Source organism: Podarcis melisellensis (assembly GCF_964234715.1).
Source record: "Podarcis melisellensis genome assembly, chromosome: 5".
NCBI lineage: Eukaryota > Metazoa > Chordata > Lepidosauria > Squamata > Lacertidae > Podarcis > Podarcis melisellensis.
The window spans coordinates 52067458-52084825 of NC_138537.1; the positions used below are offsets into that span (position 1 = coordinate 52067458).

Consider the following 17368-nt stretch of genomic DNA (forward strand, 5'->3'; position numbering starts at 1 on the left):
AATGAGACCCTTTGAAGTTACCTCTAAAGGTGTCCTGGGGAGTCAATTTTCAAGGAATTCCTAATGGAAACCGCAGATATCTGAGAATGAGGCCCACATCACCTTAACAAGGCCTGCATGAATCATTTAGAGGAGGAGGTGACATGACACATTGCAGTGTTTTTCCTTGTTAAAGCTATTGGCACCAAGCGACAGGCACCTACGCAGGGCAACAATAGAAGCAATCTGGTCTGCCACAGTCAGCCTGTGACACCAGATTTCTTAAGACGTTCCCTGCTGATATTGGTTAGTTTAATCCCTAAAGGTTTATAAAAGTGTCCTAGAGATCTAGAAAATGGAGGCGACAGCAGGCTGAAGCAATACATTTGCCCCTGACATATGTCTTACAGACAACCCCTTAGTTACTAACCCATCTGCTAAACTTCCTAACATTTGTCATTGTCTTGCACTGGAAATCAGAGCTCCACACAGATCTCTTCCTCCCACCCCACAACTGAGCTGAACTATATTTAAGATTTGTTTCAGGGTGTTGTCCGAACGGGGGATGCGGTTAAGCTGTCTCCTTAACCACAATCTGTAACACAATCTGCGCTGAGCTATGAAATAAAAGGACTGGGGAGGAGTCACCCAGCAGCAACCCTCTTCCCGTGAGCCAGTGCACTTACGCTAAGCCATGAATTACCTTAACATTCAATGGGAACATGGGCATTCATTCTATTTGTAGTTGTCCTGTTTTTATTGTGGTTTTATTTCTTAGATGATATATTTTATTTTTGTGTTTTTGCTGTCCAGAGCTCTTTTGGAAAGAAAGGTGGGACATAAATTTAATAATGAACGAGCAAAAACATTTCTTCTCTTGAGGCACTTTTTCAAATGAAATTTCCAGGCAGGATTAAAAAAAAAAGACACAGATTTAGGCATGGAGTTGGGTACAATCCTGCTCATGATTATCTACAATGGCTGCATGGGAAGCAGGTGCATTCCCCAAGCACAATTTAAAGCACAGGTTACTATCCTGTTTTGAACCAGGTTTTCTAAAGGAATGCTTGCAAATGTGCAAGTCTTCCTGGGCTTTAAGATCAGCCACAGGTGTAACTACATTCCCATTCCCCCCCCAAAAAAAATATTCTCCAGAGGTGTCCCAACCCACCCCTAAAGCTGATTTTGAGGGCACATAGGGATCAGAGGTGGGGAAAATTCCATTAGCAGAATTCTGGGCAGAATGAGAGCACTGGATACCACCTTGTGGACCAAACCTTCCTGTGTTGGACAGATTAAGTCTGAATGGGGCTCCTGTGAATTGCCTCCAAGTGATTGGGGGACCTGCATTATCAAGGCTTCTGATCACAAAAGGTTCTACTATTATTATTCTGCCCATGTTCAAGTGAATGTGGGAAGATAGCTAGCTCCCTTTGCATAAGAATGTCAAGGTGGGGTAGGTGTGAGGGGATGCTGGGGACAGAAAGCCTTATCTCCTACCTGGGTTGATAATTCTGCAGCCCAGATAATTCAGAAAAACATTCTGCGTTGACACCATCTGTACTTTTCTGCACTTAGTTTCCTTTCTAACTTCCCGGTTTACAATTCCTTCACCCTGACTGCGAATGAAAACATATGCCATAAATAAATGTGTTAGCCTTTAAGATGCTAGAAGACTTTTTCTTTGCTGGAGGACACTAACATGGGCAACTCTCCAGGAATATAAAGGTAAAAGACCAGTCCAGTCAAAGGCGACTATGGGGTTGCGGAGCTCATCTTGCTTTCAGTCCAGGGGAGCTGGCGTTTGTCTGCAGACAGTTTTCCAAGTCATGTGGCCAGAATGACTAAACTGCTTCTGGCGCAACGGGACATCATGACGGAAACCAGAGTGTGCGGAAATGGCATTTACCTTCCCTCCACAGTGGTACCTATTTATCTATTTATCTGGTGTGCTTTCGAACTGCTAGGTTGGCAGGGGCTGGGATAGAACAACGGGAGCTCACTCTGATGCGGGGATTTGAACTGCTGATCTTCTGACTGGCAAGCCCAAGAGGCTCAGTGGTTTAGACCACAGCGAATGTCTTGTGTTGGAAATCATGACATCAGAAAATGCAGGGCTGGTGTAGGCTACAGTTGAAGTTACCACATCCATCACATTATTAATGCAACTGAAACACACACTGCAAGGAGCAACAGAAGACCTACTGCTTAAAATGAACTGAAATGACTTGCTTACTTCATGACTACTCTTTTTATTTTCTTACAAAATTGCTGCTTTTATCTATTTTTCAGGTTTATGATTGAGAAGCTAAGTACAAATACTACTCTCAAAATTCCCAGACAATTTATGCCACCCATTTGCATCACTGATCATCAAACTTGTATTAGTTAATTTTTCAAAGTATGAATATTACAAACCTTGAAGTGGATTTTAAATCCTTGCTGCACTGAATATTTTAGAATGACCAGACAAATGGCTGTGGCTATGGAGTGCACAGTAGCATTTTATTGATGTCTGACATGCAACAATAACTGGAATGTATCTCTAAAATTAAGATTACAATTTTGATCAAATAAAACATGTTCAAGTTTACAAAAGCAATCAAAATGATAGTTCATGCATTTCATCATTCTATATATACAGGTGTCACGTAAGATGTGACTTTTAATTTTGGAAGGGGAAGATACAAATGATTAGTCATTGCACAAAAACAAAGGAACCCTCTTTTATCCAAGACATGCGTCTATCTTTTGTATAGTTGTTGTAAGTCTCTAGTACAGCATCTTATTGTACTAAATACAGTTGCAACCAATTCAGAAGAGAATGTGCTGTATTTGCTGCAGATTCCCGGAACATAGAACTGCTCTTCAGACATTACTCATGTGAAAAGGGACATGTACAAATGGTTGTGGGGATGTGCATGTGGTCCCACCCCATTGCTGCACCACTTGTGGCTGCACACAAATTTATCTGTACTGTAAGCACTGGAAGAGCAGTTTGTAAAGTCACACAAGGAGCCACCATGAATAAAGAAGGTTCTCTGCTGTCACAGCTGAGCTCCCAATAGCAGGTAACAACTGAAGAGGCCTGTATTCTACAGGACTAAGTGATGGCCAACAATGCTGCTGGCAGAGGTACCTTAATTGATAGATATCAATCTGAGAATCTTCACCAAAGAAGTCAATCGGTTAAAGTGCTGTAACTGTTGCATAATACTGCTGGTAATGGTACCTAGATTTAGAGTCAATTTGGACACGCATAAATGGGGATGTCAGAATGCAAGTCATACTGCTGCACAACCTGCTTCTCCTGCTCAGCCCTTAGAATGCCTGGGAGAAAAATATTTTAACAGAACCCACAACAGACTTGTTCATCTATCAGTGCTGTAATCCTTCATTAGTTGCTTGGGAGCAAAGAATTTTGACACACAACAAACATATTTTAGAATACATACATTTTCAGTTCTTCCACTTCTACAGCTTTTAAGGACACACGGAGCTCAGCTTGTGGGGAAACCCTTAGCCTAAGTTACATTTTTTAAAAATATATAGTTGTAAATAATGTTCCACTGCAGCAATAAATATATTTTAAGACATACGTTTCCTTTTTAATTGAGCTTGGGGTGGGAGGTGGGAATAACGGTTCGTTAAAATGCTTAATTGAGGATATGACCCCATTCATAAAGCGCTCAAATACAAGGCAAGGTTTTAACAGCTGGAACATTACAACTAGCCCTTGATTTACAGCAAACAACAATAAATGTAGCTAAGCATAATCTATGAATAAGTCTACATTCATTGGAAAGTGGCAATCAAGTTCAACATAAACATTTAAAATACAGCAGTGAAAAGGAATATAACACTAAACATTCTTTCTGGTAGTAACTTTTCACTTGATAGCTACAACCCTAAGAATGGCCTTCATATACTTCACAAGAAATGCTAGCCATTCTGCTCTTAGGCGGTGCAATTTGAAAAGGAATAAAGTACGATTGCCAAAAAGCCCTTCATGCTAATTTTTCACAAGACAGAGAATAGAAGGATGGGTAAAATGTGGGAATTCCCAATACTGTCCATCTTGGTGATGAACTGTACGTGGCATGAAAGGGTGGGTTTTGAAGCTCCTAAAACAACTCAGCAGAAATTGTTTAATGCTACAGGTAAATAAAAAAATATTGGGGGGCAGTGTTTTATTATAAAATGAATATTGTATATAGTTTAAATAGAAACATAGAATCTGAAGACATACAAATACTGGAGTGTGCTCTCACCAAAGTTATTCTCAGGCCAGAGTTGCCTTGTGAATTGCCGAGGTGGTACAGGAACAAACACCCTCCTTTCATAAGCAGCCTCTCCTAATTTCTGCTTATAGCTGAACCTTGGTCATTGCTCCTAGAAGCATATATTTGTACAGGACAGTCCTGTGCCTACCCTATGATTTCTGTGATAGTGTAGCTCAGAATTGCTCAGAGAATATGGATCACTATTCAAAGTTATATTTCCAGTAGTCACTTTTTATCACAAATTATGAAGAGGTTTTGTTGCTTATAAACACTGTAATTTTCTGTTTTAACTATAATAATTTTACGAATGTATTTGCCATTGTTTCTGATATTTGCACTTAAATATTGGAAATACAAAGGTGCTTGAATTCACTTATAGATCAGATTGAAAGCACACGACAACCCTTCACAAAATGTTAACTAAAGTTCTTGTTAACTCTGTGTATGAGAAAAGCTCTATAGTCAAACAGTTTGATCTTTCACATTAAGATGCTAACAGAAGTAATTCGAAAGGTGATTGAAAATAAAAGAGTTAATAATTAACATGAGTTCAGAATTCTGTGGTTTATACTCTTCTGTTGTAGCTGAGGAATGCTCAATGAAGACACATAATGAACTTGCATATAATGGAAGTTCAAGTTAAACATCAGTGGCCCTGTAATTTCCAATATCATGGATGGTAGTCATTAAGTATGGTACTTTGGATCTGCAAGCTTTAAGTGAGCAATGGAATTTTAAAATACATTCTGGTATAAATGATTATGGTAAAGCATCTGTTTCAAACACAGTAGTTAACCTTAAAACACAAAAATAGCTTAGAATATGCATCCTTTGGTATTCATCTAAAGTGAAAGTACGTAGACTTACAGAAAAAGATTTTCATGTTCTTCTAAGACACAGTACCAACATTTAGAGTTACTCATGTGTTAGGAATTACAAAATTGCTATAGGAAAGTGGAAATGAATCTGTCTATGGCACAATATTCTGCTTAATGTGGCTGAGGATATTCAATAATAGAAACACTCCCCTTTCCATCATCTTCTGATGACAGCTCTGCCCTATTATTTTAGTTAAAAGAATGTTTTGATTAAGGAAAGGTTCTTGACATGGTAACAACAAAAAATTAGAGCTATTTCAATTAGTATTCTTTTTCAGTCTAAAAGGATGGGGAAACCCTCTTTATGTCCATGCTTGAGAAATGTAATTACAAGCAAGAAAAATGAAAATCTGAAAAGAAAAAGAAACCCTCTTCTTAACACTTCGTGTACCTTATGTTAAAACCTATATTTCACTTCATGTTAGCAAACGTTCTGTTTAAAGTTTTGAATAAAGCAAACTAAAGCAACGCAAAGTTTTTATAACTGGTATAGCAAACTATCTTTCTCGTCGTGGCAGTGCTTCCCATTAGAATCACATTTTGCCACTTTGCAACAGGCACACAACACTATACACAAATGTCACCTAGTCAAGAGACATGCTTAACCAAATACATCTGTCACTCTTAAGTGAAGGTCAATATTTGATTTGGACACAGAATATAGTACTTAAGAAAAGAACAACTCCTCCCCATTTTAAGAAGCACTCTCCTAGATTGGGAAACACAAGCGAGCACACAATTTCCATTTCCCAAATTTGGCAAAAGCCAAGGAAAGATGTAAATGCTGACATGTCCATCAGCATTATCTCCCATAATTCATATAAACTTTCAGAAAATGAGGTATTCATTCATCACTTTCCTATGCTTTCTTTACTTAATGCATATTTGCATGCCATGTCCTCATATTTAGTATCCATACCAATTTTAATATATTGCTACTTGCCATTTCAAAAGCCCCTGACTCTTTTTGGGCACAAATGCTTCAAATACACTCCATTCAGGAACCATTGCTGTCAGCATCCTTATGTAAAAACACATGACACTTCTTCACTGATAATCCTCTACTGGTGATTCCTGGTCATAAAATGCTAACAATAAAATCTCACATCTTCAGATTTTCCTTCGTGTTTAGAGCTGCAAAACACATCCCGCTTGTGCGCATACACATAGACAGCATGCTGTAACATCAAAGAGACTGATTGAAGTGCAAAATAAATATTCAAGTATGTGTCTGGGATTGTATAGTTCATAGTGGTATACAAGTTACTACAAAATTTAAAAACAAAACAAAAGACGCCTGCATGTAAATGTTAAGAGGAATGTTTCATAGCAAATGGAATTTAAATCTTACTTTTCCAAAAAGCGCTAAGCAGCTCGTGTGGGTTGCCAGTTTTGACAATACTAATCAGTATTTGGAGTAAAAGTCTCTCAGGATGTAAAGAGTTAAAAAGGGAAGCGAAGATATCAAAACAATGAAATAAGCAGTCCACCTTATTGAAGAAATACCATCGGGTGTTGGCACTGGCTTAGCTTTTTGAAAATTTGCCAGCTCGCCGAGAAGGTTCATATGGCACTCGGAGAATACTAGGAGTTTCTTCCATTACTCGCACAAGAAGATTGTCAATATAGTCCTCAAGTTCACGAATGTGGGTGTCCTTCTTCTTCAGTTGTTCTTTATGTTTCACTAATTCTTGTAAGACCTCTTCATGTGTAAGGTTACGATACCCTGCAGCAGCATCAAAAGGATTTGTATCCTAGAATAAAGAGAGGTGGGGTTTTTTTTAGGGGGAACATTACAGAACTTCAAACCACATTAATACCAGTACTAGTACTAGAAGAGAGGATGTGAATCAGAAACCACATATAGCAACTCCTTCCCCCTTTGACATAGTATCTGACTAGCACAATAACAACCTATTTACATAAAGAGGAACAGAGAAAAGCAGCCGTTGGTACCTTGAACAAGCTGTTTATCTGGTTCAGCTAATGCATAGCTAGAGGATTCATCAAGTCTATGTATACCTTGTAAATGCATTTTTACAATGCTCCAAGTTCATGCTGGCTTAAAAGTGTAATATGCCAAATTCTTTAAAAATGTGAAAAGTATAGTCAAATCTTGTCTAACCTAACTCCTCCACCCAGTCATTAAATACTGGACTGTAATACATCAGCCACTGATGCTGTGTAACTCTCATCTTCATGGAACATGAGGATAACACCCAGTGGGTCACAAACTTCATGAATTAGTGAGCAGTTTGCTGTAACAGATCCCAGATTCTTAATACCTCACGAATCATTATACAAAGAAATGCTGAAGGAGCCCCAGAATATAGGAATACTGTCTCACTAAAGTACATATCCTTTGCACCAAATGGACTGATATGGACTAAGGACTTGATTCTTGGGCTACACCTACCATGTGGAGCCACTGGAAATATTTCTACTGGGTGCTCAGATCATCTGAGAATATTCACTACAGGGATCTCCCACTGTGTGTAGTACAAGCTTTACATGGTACTTTGTAACCCATGCTAGCATGAAAACTACATGTAAGTTATTTCAAGTGTTTACCCGGTGTATTTCTGTGTGGTTTAATTGGAATAGGCTCTGATAGCCAGGACAACAACTGACAACACCACCTGTGCCAGCACCCCCTGTACTGTTTTTCAGTCAGTTCGCCATTACACATGAAAACATGGGCTGAACCACCGGTTGACAATTCTCCTTTTTCTAACAACGATTATGTTATATAATGAAGTCAGTCTCAAACAAGATCATTTCTGATTTGTGAGCATTTGCTTACATAGAGTCTAATTCATTAAGCAATCACAGTCCCAAGAGAATATTGCAACCATCAGAATGATTTTGCTGATTAATTCTGGCAGCACTTCAGTAAGAAAGGAAAGAGAAGTTGCAGCAAAATATAAATACTGAGGAGTTTATAGTACACCAACTTTTCAAGCTCTCACTGTTGGTCTATAGCAAAAGCAGGAGCAGATTGTAATTGAGATCTAAGGGAAACAGGCCTCCATCTGGGACCCACAGTACAGCATTATTAAGTGAACATTTCTCTGGAACATTTCCCACTTTCCTGGCAGAAGATGCTGCAAGGGAACCAGTCTATATTTGAAAAGAATCCAAAACGATTAAAATGGATAATAGATGTGGTTCAAAAACATTTCTTGGTTGCTTCCCAACAGTGAGATAATTCTTTTGCACTCTTGCTTTTTAATGAATCCAGGCGCTATTTTAAGACTTGTCTGTATCTATCACTTTCTATATTTAAATAGCAAGTTATGGATAATTCACATATGCACATACCACTGACTGCTCAAAAACCTGTGGCTCAATGAGTGAACTGTCTCCTTTAAGAAGTATTGTATTTGTGGTTATGTCTGGTATGGTGATTTGTCTGCGATGACCATTTCACAAGTGCAACTCATCATTTGAAGTTGCAAGTCATCAAATCACAAATATGTATAAAAATACTGCTGCCTTTTGAAAGCAGTTATATTAGTATCAGGAACACAAAATAGGGTTTTTTATTTAAAAGTATAACAGCCAGAATCATCAGCACTGTCAGACAAACAGAACTGGACAACGGTTCTACAAAGATTTGCCAGATTCCGTAGTTGCATCCCAAGCACTTTGGCAGATGGATGGCCAATGAAGAACTGAAAAATCCCTGTTTAGCTGAAAGCTTGCTGAACCTTCTGAGTCCCAGATAACCCCAATATCTCACCCCAATATATTTATCTATTGGCCTCTTTAAATCTGACCGCTTGCCCTAATCCTATGTGTGGAAGAGAGAGAGAACACATTCCTCTGTGCTCCATTTTTCCTTTCTTTCGGTAGCTCCTCTCTGCCACTTTACATGCCAAGCCGCGTCTACCATGGGAATGTGGAGAACGGAATTGTGTAAACCAAGGCATATCCAAAAACTACTGTTTGAACTGCCTTTCTTTCACAACTCAACCTTTAGGAATGCAGCCAAGGATTTATGTAGCTTCTTAAGCCTTGTTTGTCTAATTACCCATTCTAGTCCTCCTGTGTCTGTGATACAAAAATCAGAGCACTTGGATTTAAGCAGATTTCAATGGGACTAAATAGTTTATGGATCAGGCTGCTTATGTTCTTTTTCCAGACTGCTTAATGTGTGTTGCAACGTTTGAACAAAGTAAGAAATATACTACAATTATGAGGCAGCAGTTAGCTGGAAAGGAAGACCTATTTAAACTGACCTACAGGGCTGCTGATGTTGCATACAGAATTTTGAGCTAGCCTACAAAATAAAATTAGAAACTCACAACACTGATGGGCAAATTTAATTGATTTACAGTCCAATCCTATACATGTCTACTGGGAAGGATTCTCTGAGTTCAGCAACTTACTCTCAGGTAAGCATGCAGTGAAGCTATGGGTGGGTGGAAATTTTTTAGGGGGAAATTGAAATATATGCAGTGTTTGTATCCCTATCAAATCTATGTATGTTTCACACTATGATGACACACATAATTCATAACTCAACATATACAACTGTACAATCTGATAAATTTATTATATTTTCAGTGTGATTCTATGGATGTTTATTCAGACTCACTCAGTTTAGTGGGGCTTAGCACTGCAGCCTTAGAAGTAAGAATAATGAAATGTCAGAAGCTGTGCTAAAAATTGTGGGGGTGGATCCCTGGAAAAAGCAAACATTCCCTCCACCCCAAATTTCCCCAGACCTTGATAACTTGGATAATAGTGCAGAATGGAAGTATTTTAAAAAATATAAAATTAGTGTGTAAAATATAGCTGATTAGAAAAGGCAAGCTAGTGAGCCAGTATAAATGTTACAAGTTAAAACATCAGTCAACTGTTAAATTTTTGAGCTCTTGATAATAACTGCAAACAGAAGAATTTTTGACTGGTTTACACTTCAGTCAACTTTCCTTTATCAATTACCACAATTAAGAATATTTACATCTCGAGGTAATATTTTGTAGATTAATGTGTTTAAGAGAAACTTACAATGTGGTAAGTTTTTGTCTTAAGGATTTGAATTCAAAGCCAATTCAGTATATTCATGTATAGTTATTTTATCTCTGCGATACAAATGAAGGGTTTGGGTAATCAAAAATGTTTGTGTGTATGTACACAAACTAAAACTAAAACCATGTTTGTAAACGAAAGTAAGAAAATCTGACGTACTTCTAACCTACAAAAAAGCTAGTAGCAGTCATATAGTTTTTAATTATATAATATATCCCAGATGGTTCTGTGTGATGTATCTTTAAGATGTTCATTTATAAAACAGACCATATGATTATTTCAAGTAAAATGGTCATATGCATACAAGTGCCATAGCTATTGAAAACTAAAATTTTAGTACTTCAAGTAAAATGAAAACATGTGTTCAGCGACCGAGGACAAATCTTGCTGGAAAATAAATATTCTGCTGTAACTTCCTAAACAACAACAACAACAAAGAACCCCACAGACTATGATACCTATCATTCAGGAAAGAGCAAGGAAAAGGGTAAGATTTCAAATGTGTAAACATGTTGAGAAAGCCTTGATAACCAAATATTATTTGGGTACAAACTGATAGTCACAACTGCTGGGAAACGGAGAGATAAAATGACAACTTGGCATACTTTGATCATCTGTTTATTGTTCTAATGAGGAACTTTGCTTTGGGAATATCATCTAAACCACTTTCTCATCTCTTGTCCTACTTGCTTCATCTCCCTTTCAGTTCCTAATTAGGCTTTAAAGAGCTCTTGCTGCCCTTTCAACTGGCTATTGCTCCTGTTTAAACACTGTTCATTCAAAGACAGGTGTTGGCATCACCAGAGCACAAGGCATATAAACTTAATTACCAAACACCACTTCCAAGGGAATAAAAGAAATAATTCATTGGAGGAACGTCATTTAAATTACTTCAAACTGCTTACAGAATAATCTTACAACATTTGAATTTTTACAATAGTTGTGTTTCAAACTTACTATATAAAAACATACTCTAACTGCATTTTGCTCAAAATGAACTGGGCATCATCATTGCAAGTAACAAAGGTTAGCTCATTCCTAGAGAGGAACAAGTCCAAAACTGGATTATTTTATCACCTTTAATTTCTCTAAGGAAAACTAATTGCTTTCTTTAAAAAAAAAAATTGTTCACTAGCAATTTATTGCATAATGTTGGCTGTTATCATTAAAATACATAGAAGCCAATTAAGCATTTTCCAGACAATATACTGAAAACCATCTCTAAGGCTGCAATCCTACACACACCTACTGGCAGTTAAGTGTAAGCCACAAATGAATTCAGTGACTGATATTAGTCATACTCAGAGTAGACCCATTTTAAATAATTGATTTCAATGGGTATACATTGTGTGTGACTAATGTTGGATATTAAATATATACACATATGTAAGATATGCCTATGGACTTAAGTTATGACTAAATTTCATTAGAATGCACCCCAAAACAAGTTAAAACATTTTTTATAAAAATATTACCTAACTCATAGAATAGGCCTGAGCATTAGTATATTTCTAAAGCAATGGGAAGGTTTTTGTTTTGTTTTGTTTTGTTTTTATTCTCACCACATTAGCTATTCTCCTGAATTTTCAGGGTCAGCTGAATATTCCAAACAAAAACAGATTACACTTTGTGAGCATTTTTGATCATCATGAGAGTTCATTTGTTATTTGTATTAGCAATCTTGATATATTTACTCTTCAACTTAGCACACTCACTTTGTTAAATCCTCCTAAAACATCTCATAAAGATTCATAGGATTTGGAATTGTGAAAGACTAGTTGAGTTCATTGTCTTCCAGTAAATCTGTTCCTTAAGAGTGTGTATTCCACTGAGCAGACTGACTAAAGACTGAATAAAGACTATTGCTGCAGCTAATTTATTAACCATAACTCCATTATGGTACTGCATGCTGACTGCTCTGGTTGTCTCAGTTAACATGACTAAGAGACAAACGACTTCCCTGCAAGGAAAAGCTGAAGAAGAGATGAGGCTGTTCATTCTAGAAAAGGGAAGAGCTAGATGTGGGAGGGACATGGTAACTGCTCTTAAAATTATGAATGAAGGATTTTATTTTTCTTTCATGTAAGGAATGCTGACCTGCTAAGAGGGGAAGTGGGGTTATGTTGGTGAGCACACCAGCAAACCAGTCAAACGCACTGCCAGCTGCATGTTAAGCAAGTATGAGAAGAATCCCTACATGAAGTCCAAGAGAGACATGTGTACAACTCCTACTACATAAAGCTGGATCCTAGGTCAGCCATGATTCCACCCCCTGCCTCACATGTGGCGGAGCTCTACGCATGTATGTCAGAATAAAAGGAGAGCACATTCTTATAACAGCTGCTGGTGGTGGTGTGGGTGTGTAGCTGGTGCAGCAAATCGATGCTCCATTTGCTAGAATTCTTCATAACAACCACAGAACTAAAAATCACCACATTACATTGATTGGCAGCCAGTTTAGGACAGACAAAAACATTTATATAATATAAATAAATATGTCATTATCATAATCTACTTATGTAGATCTGTGGTGTGATTGCACTTGAAAACTGTGCTCAGTTGTAGCAGCTGCATTAAAAAAAAAAGATGTAGAGTTGGAAAGGTTGTATGGAGCAAGATAAACCAAGAGACAGTATGCCTTTGAATGCCATTTGCTGGGACTCATGAACAGGAGTGCGCTATTGCTCTAATGTCCTTTTTCTGGGCTTCTTATAGGCATCTGATTTGCTACTGGGAGAACAGAATGCTGGACTTTGATGACTGAGCAGGGTTATCTTCTTATATAATTAACTGAAACTCACTACCACACTAGCTTTGATGGTGGTTGCTAAATTGAGTCCACACGTTCAGAGGCAGTAGACTCGCAAATATCAGGTGTTGGGATGAATAACAAAGAAAGACTGCCTTGCTTATGAGCTTCTTAGAAGCATCTGGATAGACAAAGTTAGATACAAAATGCTGTACATGCAACACCCTTGGGCCTAATTCAGTAAGGTAATTCTTATGTTTATAAATAAAGTAAATATAAAGTAAATATTTATGAAACACTTAAATATGGTTAAATAAAATTTACCCTGTTTTATTTTAAAACAACTCTCAGACATCAAGTGGAGTATTGATTAAGCAGTAACTTACCACAGTTTTCCTGAGGTCTTCGATATGCGCAGGATTCACAATAAAACTATGGAAGCAAACAAAATTGTATAATAAATTCCTTTTTCCTCTTTCCTTTGTTCATATACAGGTAGAACAGAGTCACCTTCAATTCCCATCGGCAGCCTTATCACCCACAAAATAACAACATATAATGTTACAATCAGGTTTGCCCCATCATTGTCACTGAGGAAGTCTTTATTCATTACAATCATACATGGGAACGGAAGGAAAGCAGAAGTGTGTTAGAGAGTTAAAATGCTAGTCACATGTAATCCAGCTGTTTAACTTAAAGAGACCCAGTGGTGGGTGTACCATTTTGTGATTCCTTCTCCAAACTCAGTGTCCTCCACCTGCCACATTTGCAAACTGTTGTTGTTTGCAAGGCACTAAGTAATGACTTGCTACTGTTACATGGCAAATATGTCCAAAACAAAACATCAATTATCCATGATTCGATCCTGCAAAAGGAAGCTGGCACAATTTATATTACTGAGATCTGTGCAGAAGAGCTAGGACTACATTTCTCCTAACTGTGCCTGATAAGTAGGGGGACTGGTTTGCTATGATCTATAAAGATTTGACCTCCCGTTCCAGACTTGACAGTCAGGACTGAGGACTCTGTTAGAGTACCATCCACCACATTGCCTAATAGTTTCCCAGCATGAGCTGACAGAGGTGGCATGTATCTGGTTTGGTGTTGAGGACTCCCATGATGTAGACTCTGAAGGACTTCAACATCCTTGCCAAAGCTGCCTTCACAGTCACCACGACAACCATGGGGCAGTCCCAGTGTGTCATCAATCCAACAGAATGACACAAGAAAAAATGGTTATTTTCAAGCCTACTCTTGTGTCAGTGAAGAAGTAATCCTTCCCAGCCTTCTTCAAAGCACCATCCAACAGGGGTGTTCTGAAACTCATTCCACAAAACTTAATACACCCATGGGCTTGGCTGAAATGCCAATGATGAAAGAAGAAGAAGAAGAAGAAGAAGAAGAAGAAGAAGAAGAAGAAGAAGAAGAAGAAGAAGAAGAAGAAGAAGGAGGAGGAGGAGGGGGGGAGATGTTTTAGAAAGCTCTTCAGGACACCAATGAGGCAAGGCCTACCCTAAAGTGCAGGAGTCTGTCGTTGGAGGAGACAATTAACAAGCTGACCTTCATTCCTACTGTGTAGGAGGGGCAATCATGAAGGATGAAAAATTTATCCCCTCCACTTACCAGAAAAAAGGGATTTATGAATCAATATTATGATAATAATGATGATGATGATGATGATGATGATGATGATGAAGAAACTGTACTGACTCCACCAAGGGTTGTATTTTTAAATTCAATGCATCATCAACTCTAAATTGCAAGAAATAGTTTCTTAAGAGCTAGCAAACAAGGAACAGTAGATAATTTTTCCTAGTTCTCTCAGAATGACTATGGGAAAATTCACAGGGACAACTCTAAATATAAAAGCCTTAAGATATGTTTTGGCACCTCAGATACACTCCTTGGTATAATTACCACTATCTCTGTATTGCTATTAATTGTGCAACTGCAATAATTATAAGATGACTTACATGTCTTTTTGAATCTCAAAAATAAAAATGCCCTCGTGGAACATAATTTTCTAAAACAGTTTATACAAGAAACAAAAAGTTGTCCTTTTGAAAGGCAAGATTTTAATTGTACAATTTTTTAAAAATAAGAGTTGCTAGGATCAAAAGATTATAAATTTAATTGTCACAGATTAAATGCCCCTACAGTTTAGTATGTGTTAGTAGATCCATTTCAACATTTGCTGTTCAAAGATCTAAATAATTTGTGTGTCCGTGACATTCATTTGACTTTGTACTTAAAGATCCGAAAATCAAGATTATTTATTGCCAATTCTTAAAACCAATACATTTTAACCCTTTTGTAAGGAGGCTATTGGAACAGCCTCAGTATGACCAAGGTAGAATAGAGAGGGACTATTACTTCCCTTGATTGGGACACTATACTTCTTTTCAAGCAGTCTAGAATAGCATTAGTGGGGGTTTTTTAGTTTTTTGTTTTGCTGCTGCAGCAGCACACTGGGCACTCATGTTAAGCTTGTGGTTTACTAAGACCCCCTATATTCTTTTCACATGTACTACTGGCAATCCAGGTGTTCCCCATCTTATATTTTGGAGCTGGTTCTTCTTGCCTAAGTGTAGAACCTTACATTTGTCCCAACTGAAATTCATTTTGTTAGTTTGGACCCAGTTCTCTAAACTGTTAAGGTAATCCTGAATTCCAATTCTGTCTTCTACAGCATTAGCTAGTTTGGTGTCATCCCAGTTTGGTGTCACCTGCAAATTTGATGAGGATCCCCTCAATACCTTCATCCAAGTAAATAATAAAGACACTGAACAACAGTGGGCCCAGGAGAGAACCCTGCAGCACTCCACTTGTCACTTTTTTCAGGGATGACAAGAAACCATTAGTGAGTACTCTTTGGGTTCGGTCAACCTGCTACAAATCCACCTAACAGTTACCTTGTCCAACCCATATTTTACCAGCTTCTTGGAAAGGATATAATGGGGGACTTTGTCAGAAGCCTTACTGAAATCAAGAAATACTACATCCACAGCATTCCCCTGATCCACCAGGTTTGTAACTCTATCAAAAAAGAAAATGAGATTCGTCTGGCATGATTTGTTTTTGAGAAACCCATGCTGGGTCTTAGTAATCATAGCATCTTTTTCTAAGTGCCCACAGACTGATTGTTGAATTATCTGTTCTAGGACCTTTCCTGATACTGACGTGAAGCTGAGTGGTTGGTAGTTACCTGGGTCCTCTTTTTTCCCCTTTCGAAGGTGGGAAACAACATTTCCCCACCTCCAGTCTCCAGGAATTCTCATCAGGCCGTGGAGATGTGAATTCATTTAAAGCAGCTAGGTGTTCCCTTAACACCTCTTTCCCTATGTTTGGGCTGCAGCTCCCTCTTTGCATCTTTTATTCTGTTGGGCACTGCTTTCCTTCAGAGTGAAGACAGAGGCAAAATAGGCGTTCAGCAGTTCTGCCTTCTCCCTGTCACCCAATAGCATTTCTCCATCATCTCCATGCAAGGGACCTACTGCTTGCTTGTTCTTCCTCTTGCTTCAAACATAGTCAAAGAAGCCTTTTTAATTATCTTAACCTCCCTTACAAGCCTGAGTTCATTCAGAGATTTGGCCCTCCTTACCTTCTCCCTGCAGCTGTTAACATCTCTTTATGATTTCTCCTTTCTTCCATTTATTATATATGCACTGCTTACATCTCAGATCATCCGTAAGCTCCTTGTGCAGCCACACCAGTTTCTTTAGGTGCCTCCCACTTTTCTTTCTTGCTGGAACTGTCTACCATTGTGCCTTCAATATTTCAGCCTTTTGAAAGTCCAGAGTGCATGTCCAACTTCACTCAGCTTTCCCTGGCCTGTGGTGTTTACCTCCCTACAATTTTGACCCATATACTGCAAGTAACCCAGGGATTCAGAGTGCAGTGTCATCAATATGCAGATGACACCTTACTCTCTCTCTCTCCATTCCATTTGAAACAGGGGAGACATATCCATTTCATCTGGCTTCTGGGTTCCTGTTCATTATGACTTCTGTTTGGCTATTTCGTAATTGAACTGCAAATTGGATAATTCTGTAATTTTACAGTTGGTGTTTTTTGTATTTTAAAACCAAGGGACACTTTGTAATTAACTTCCCTGAAATATAACACACACACACACCATTTTTGTGCTTTTCCAGTATTTCTATAGTATCTACCAATATTCAGGGTTATTAAACACACACACTCACTCTCACACAGAGAGAGTAAAAAATAGTTCAGGAAAAGTGAAAAGAACCACACTTTGCAAATATGGAAAAACAGTAAGTCTCAAGACAGAAAGCAATGGAACTATTAAGACTGTTTGAAACTTTACAACTTTCTGTATTGTCAACAAGATGCATTCCAAGTTAATGCCCAACACCCTAAAGCCATCAAGCCTGAACATTAAAGCTCATCAGCGTGCAGAAGAATGAAAATTCACAGAT

The 17368-nt window shown here is 38.1% G+C and overlaps 1 protein-coding gene across 1 annotated transcript in view; it reads right to left on the reverse strand.

The window, feature by feature from the left end:
* Nucleotides 1-2465: 2465 nt before the first annotated feature.
* Nucleotides 2466-17368, reverse strand: part of RAB11FIP2 (RAB11 family interacting protein 2) — a 33179-nt gene continuing 18276 nt past the window's right edge. The window contains exons 4-5 of the mRNA XM_081912786.1: nt 13313-13358; nt 2466-6894 (exon numbers count right to left, since the gene is read on the reverse strand). Of these exons, the coding sequence (XP_081768912.1) occupies nt 6667-6894; nt 13313-13358 (274 nt within the window). The 3' untranslated portion in view covers nt 2466-6666. The remainder of the gene's footprint in view (nt 6895-13312; nt 13359-17368) is intronic.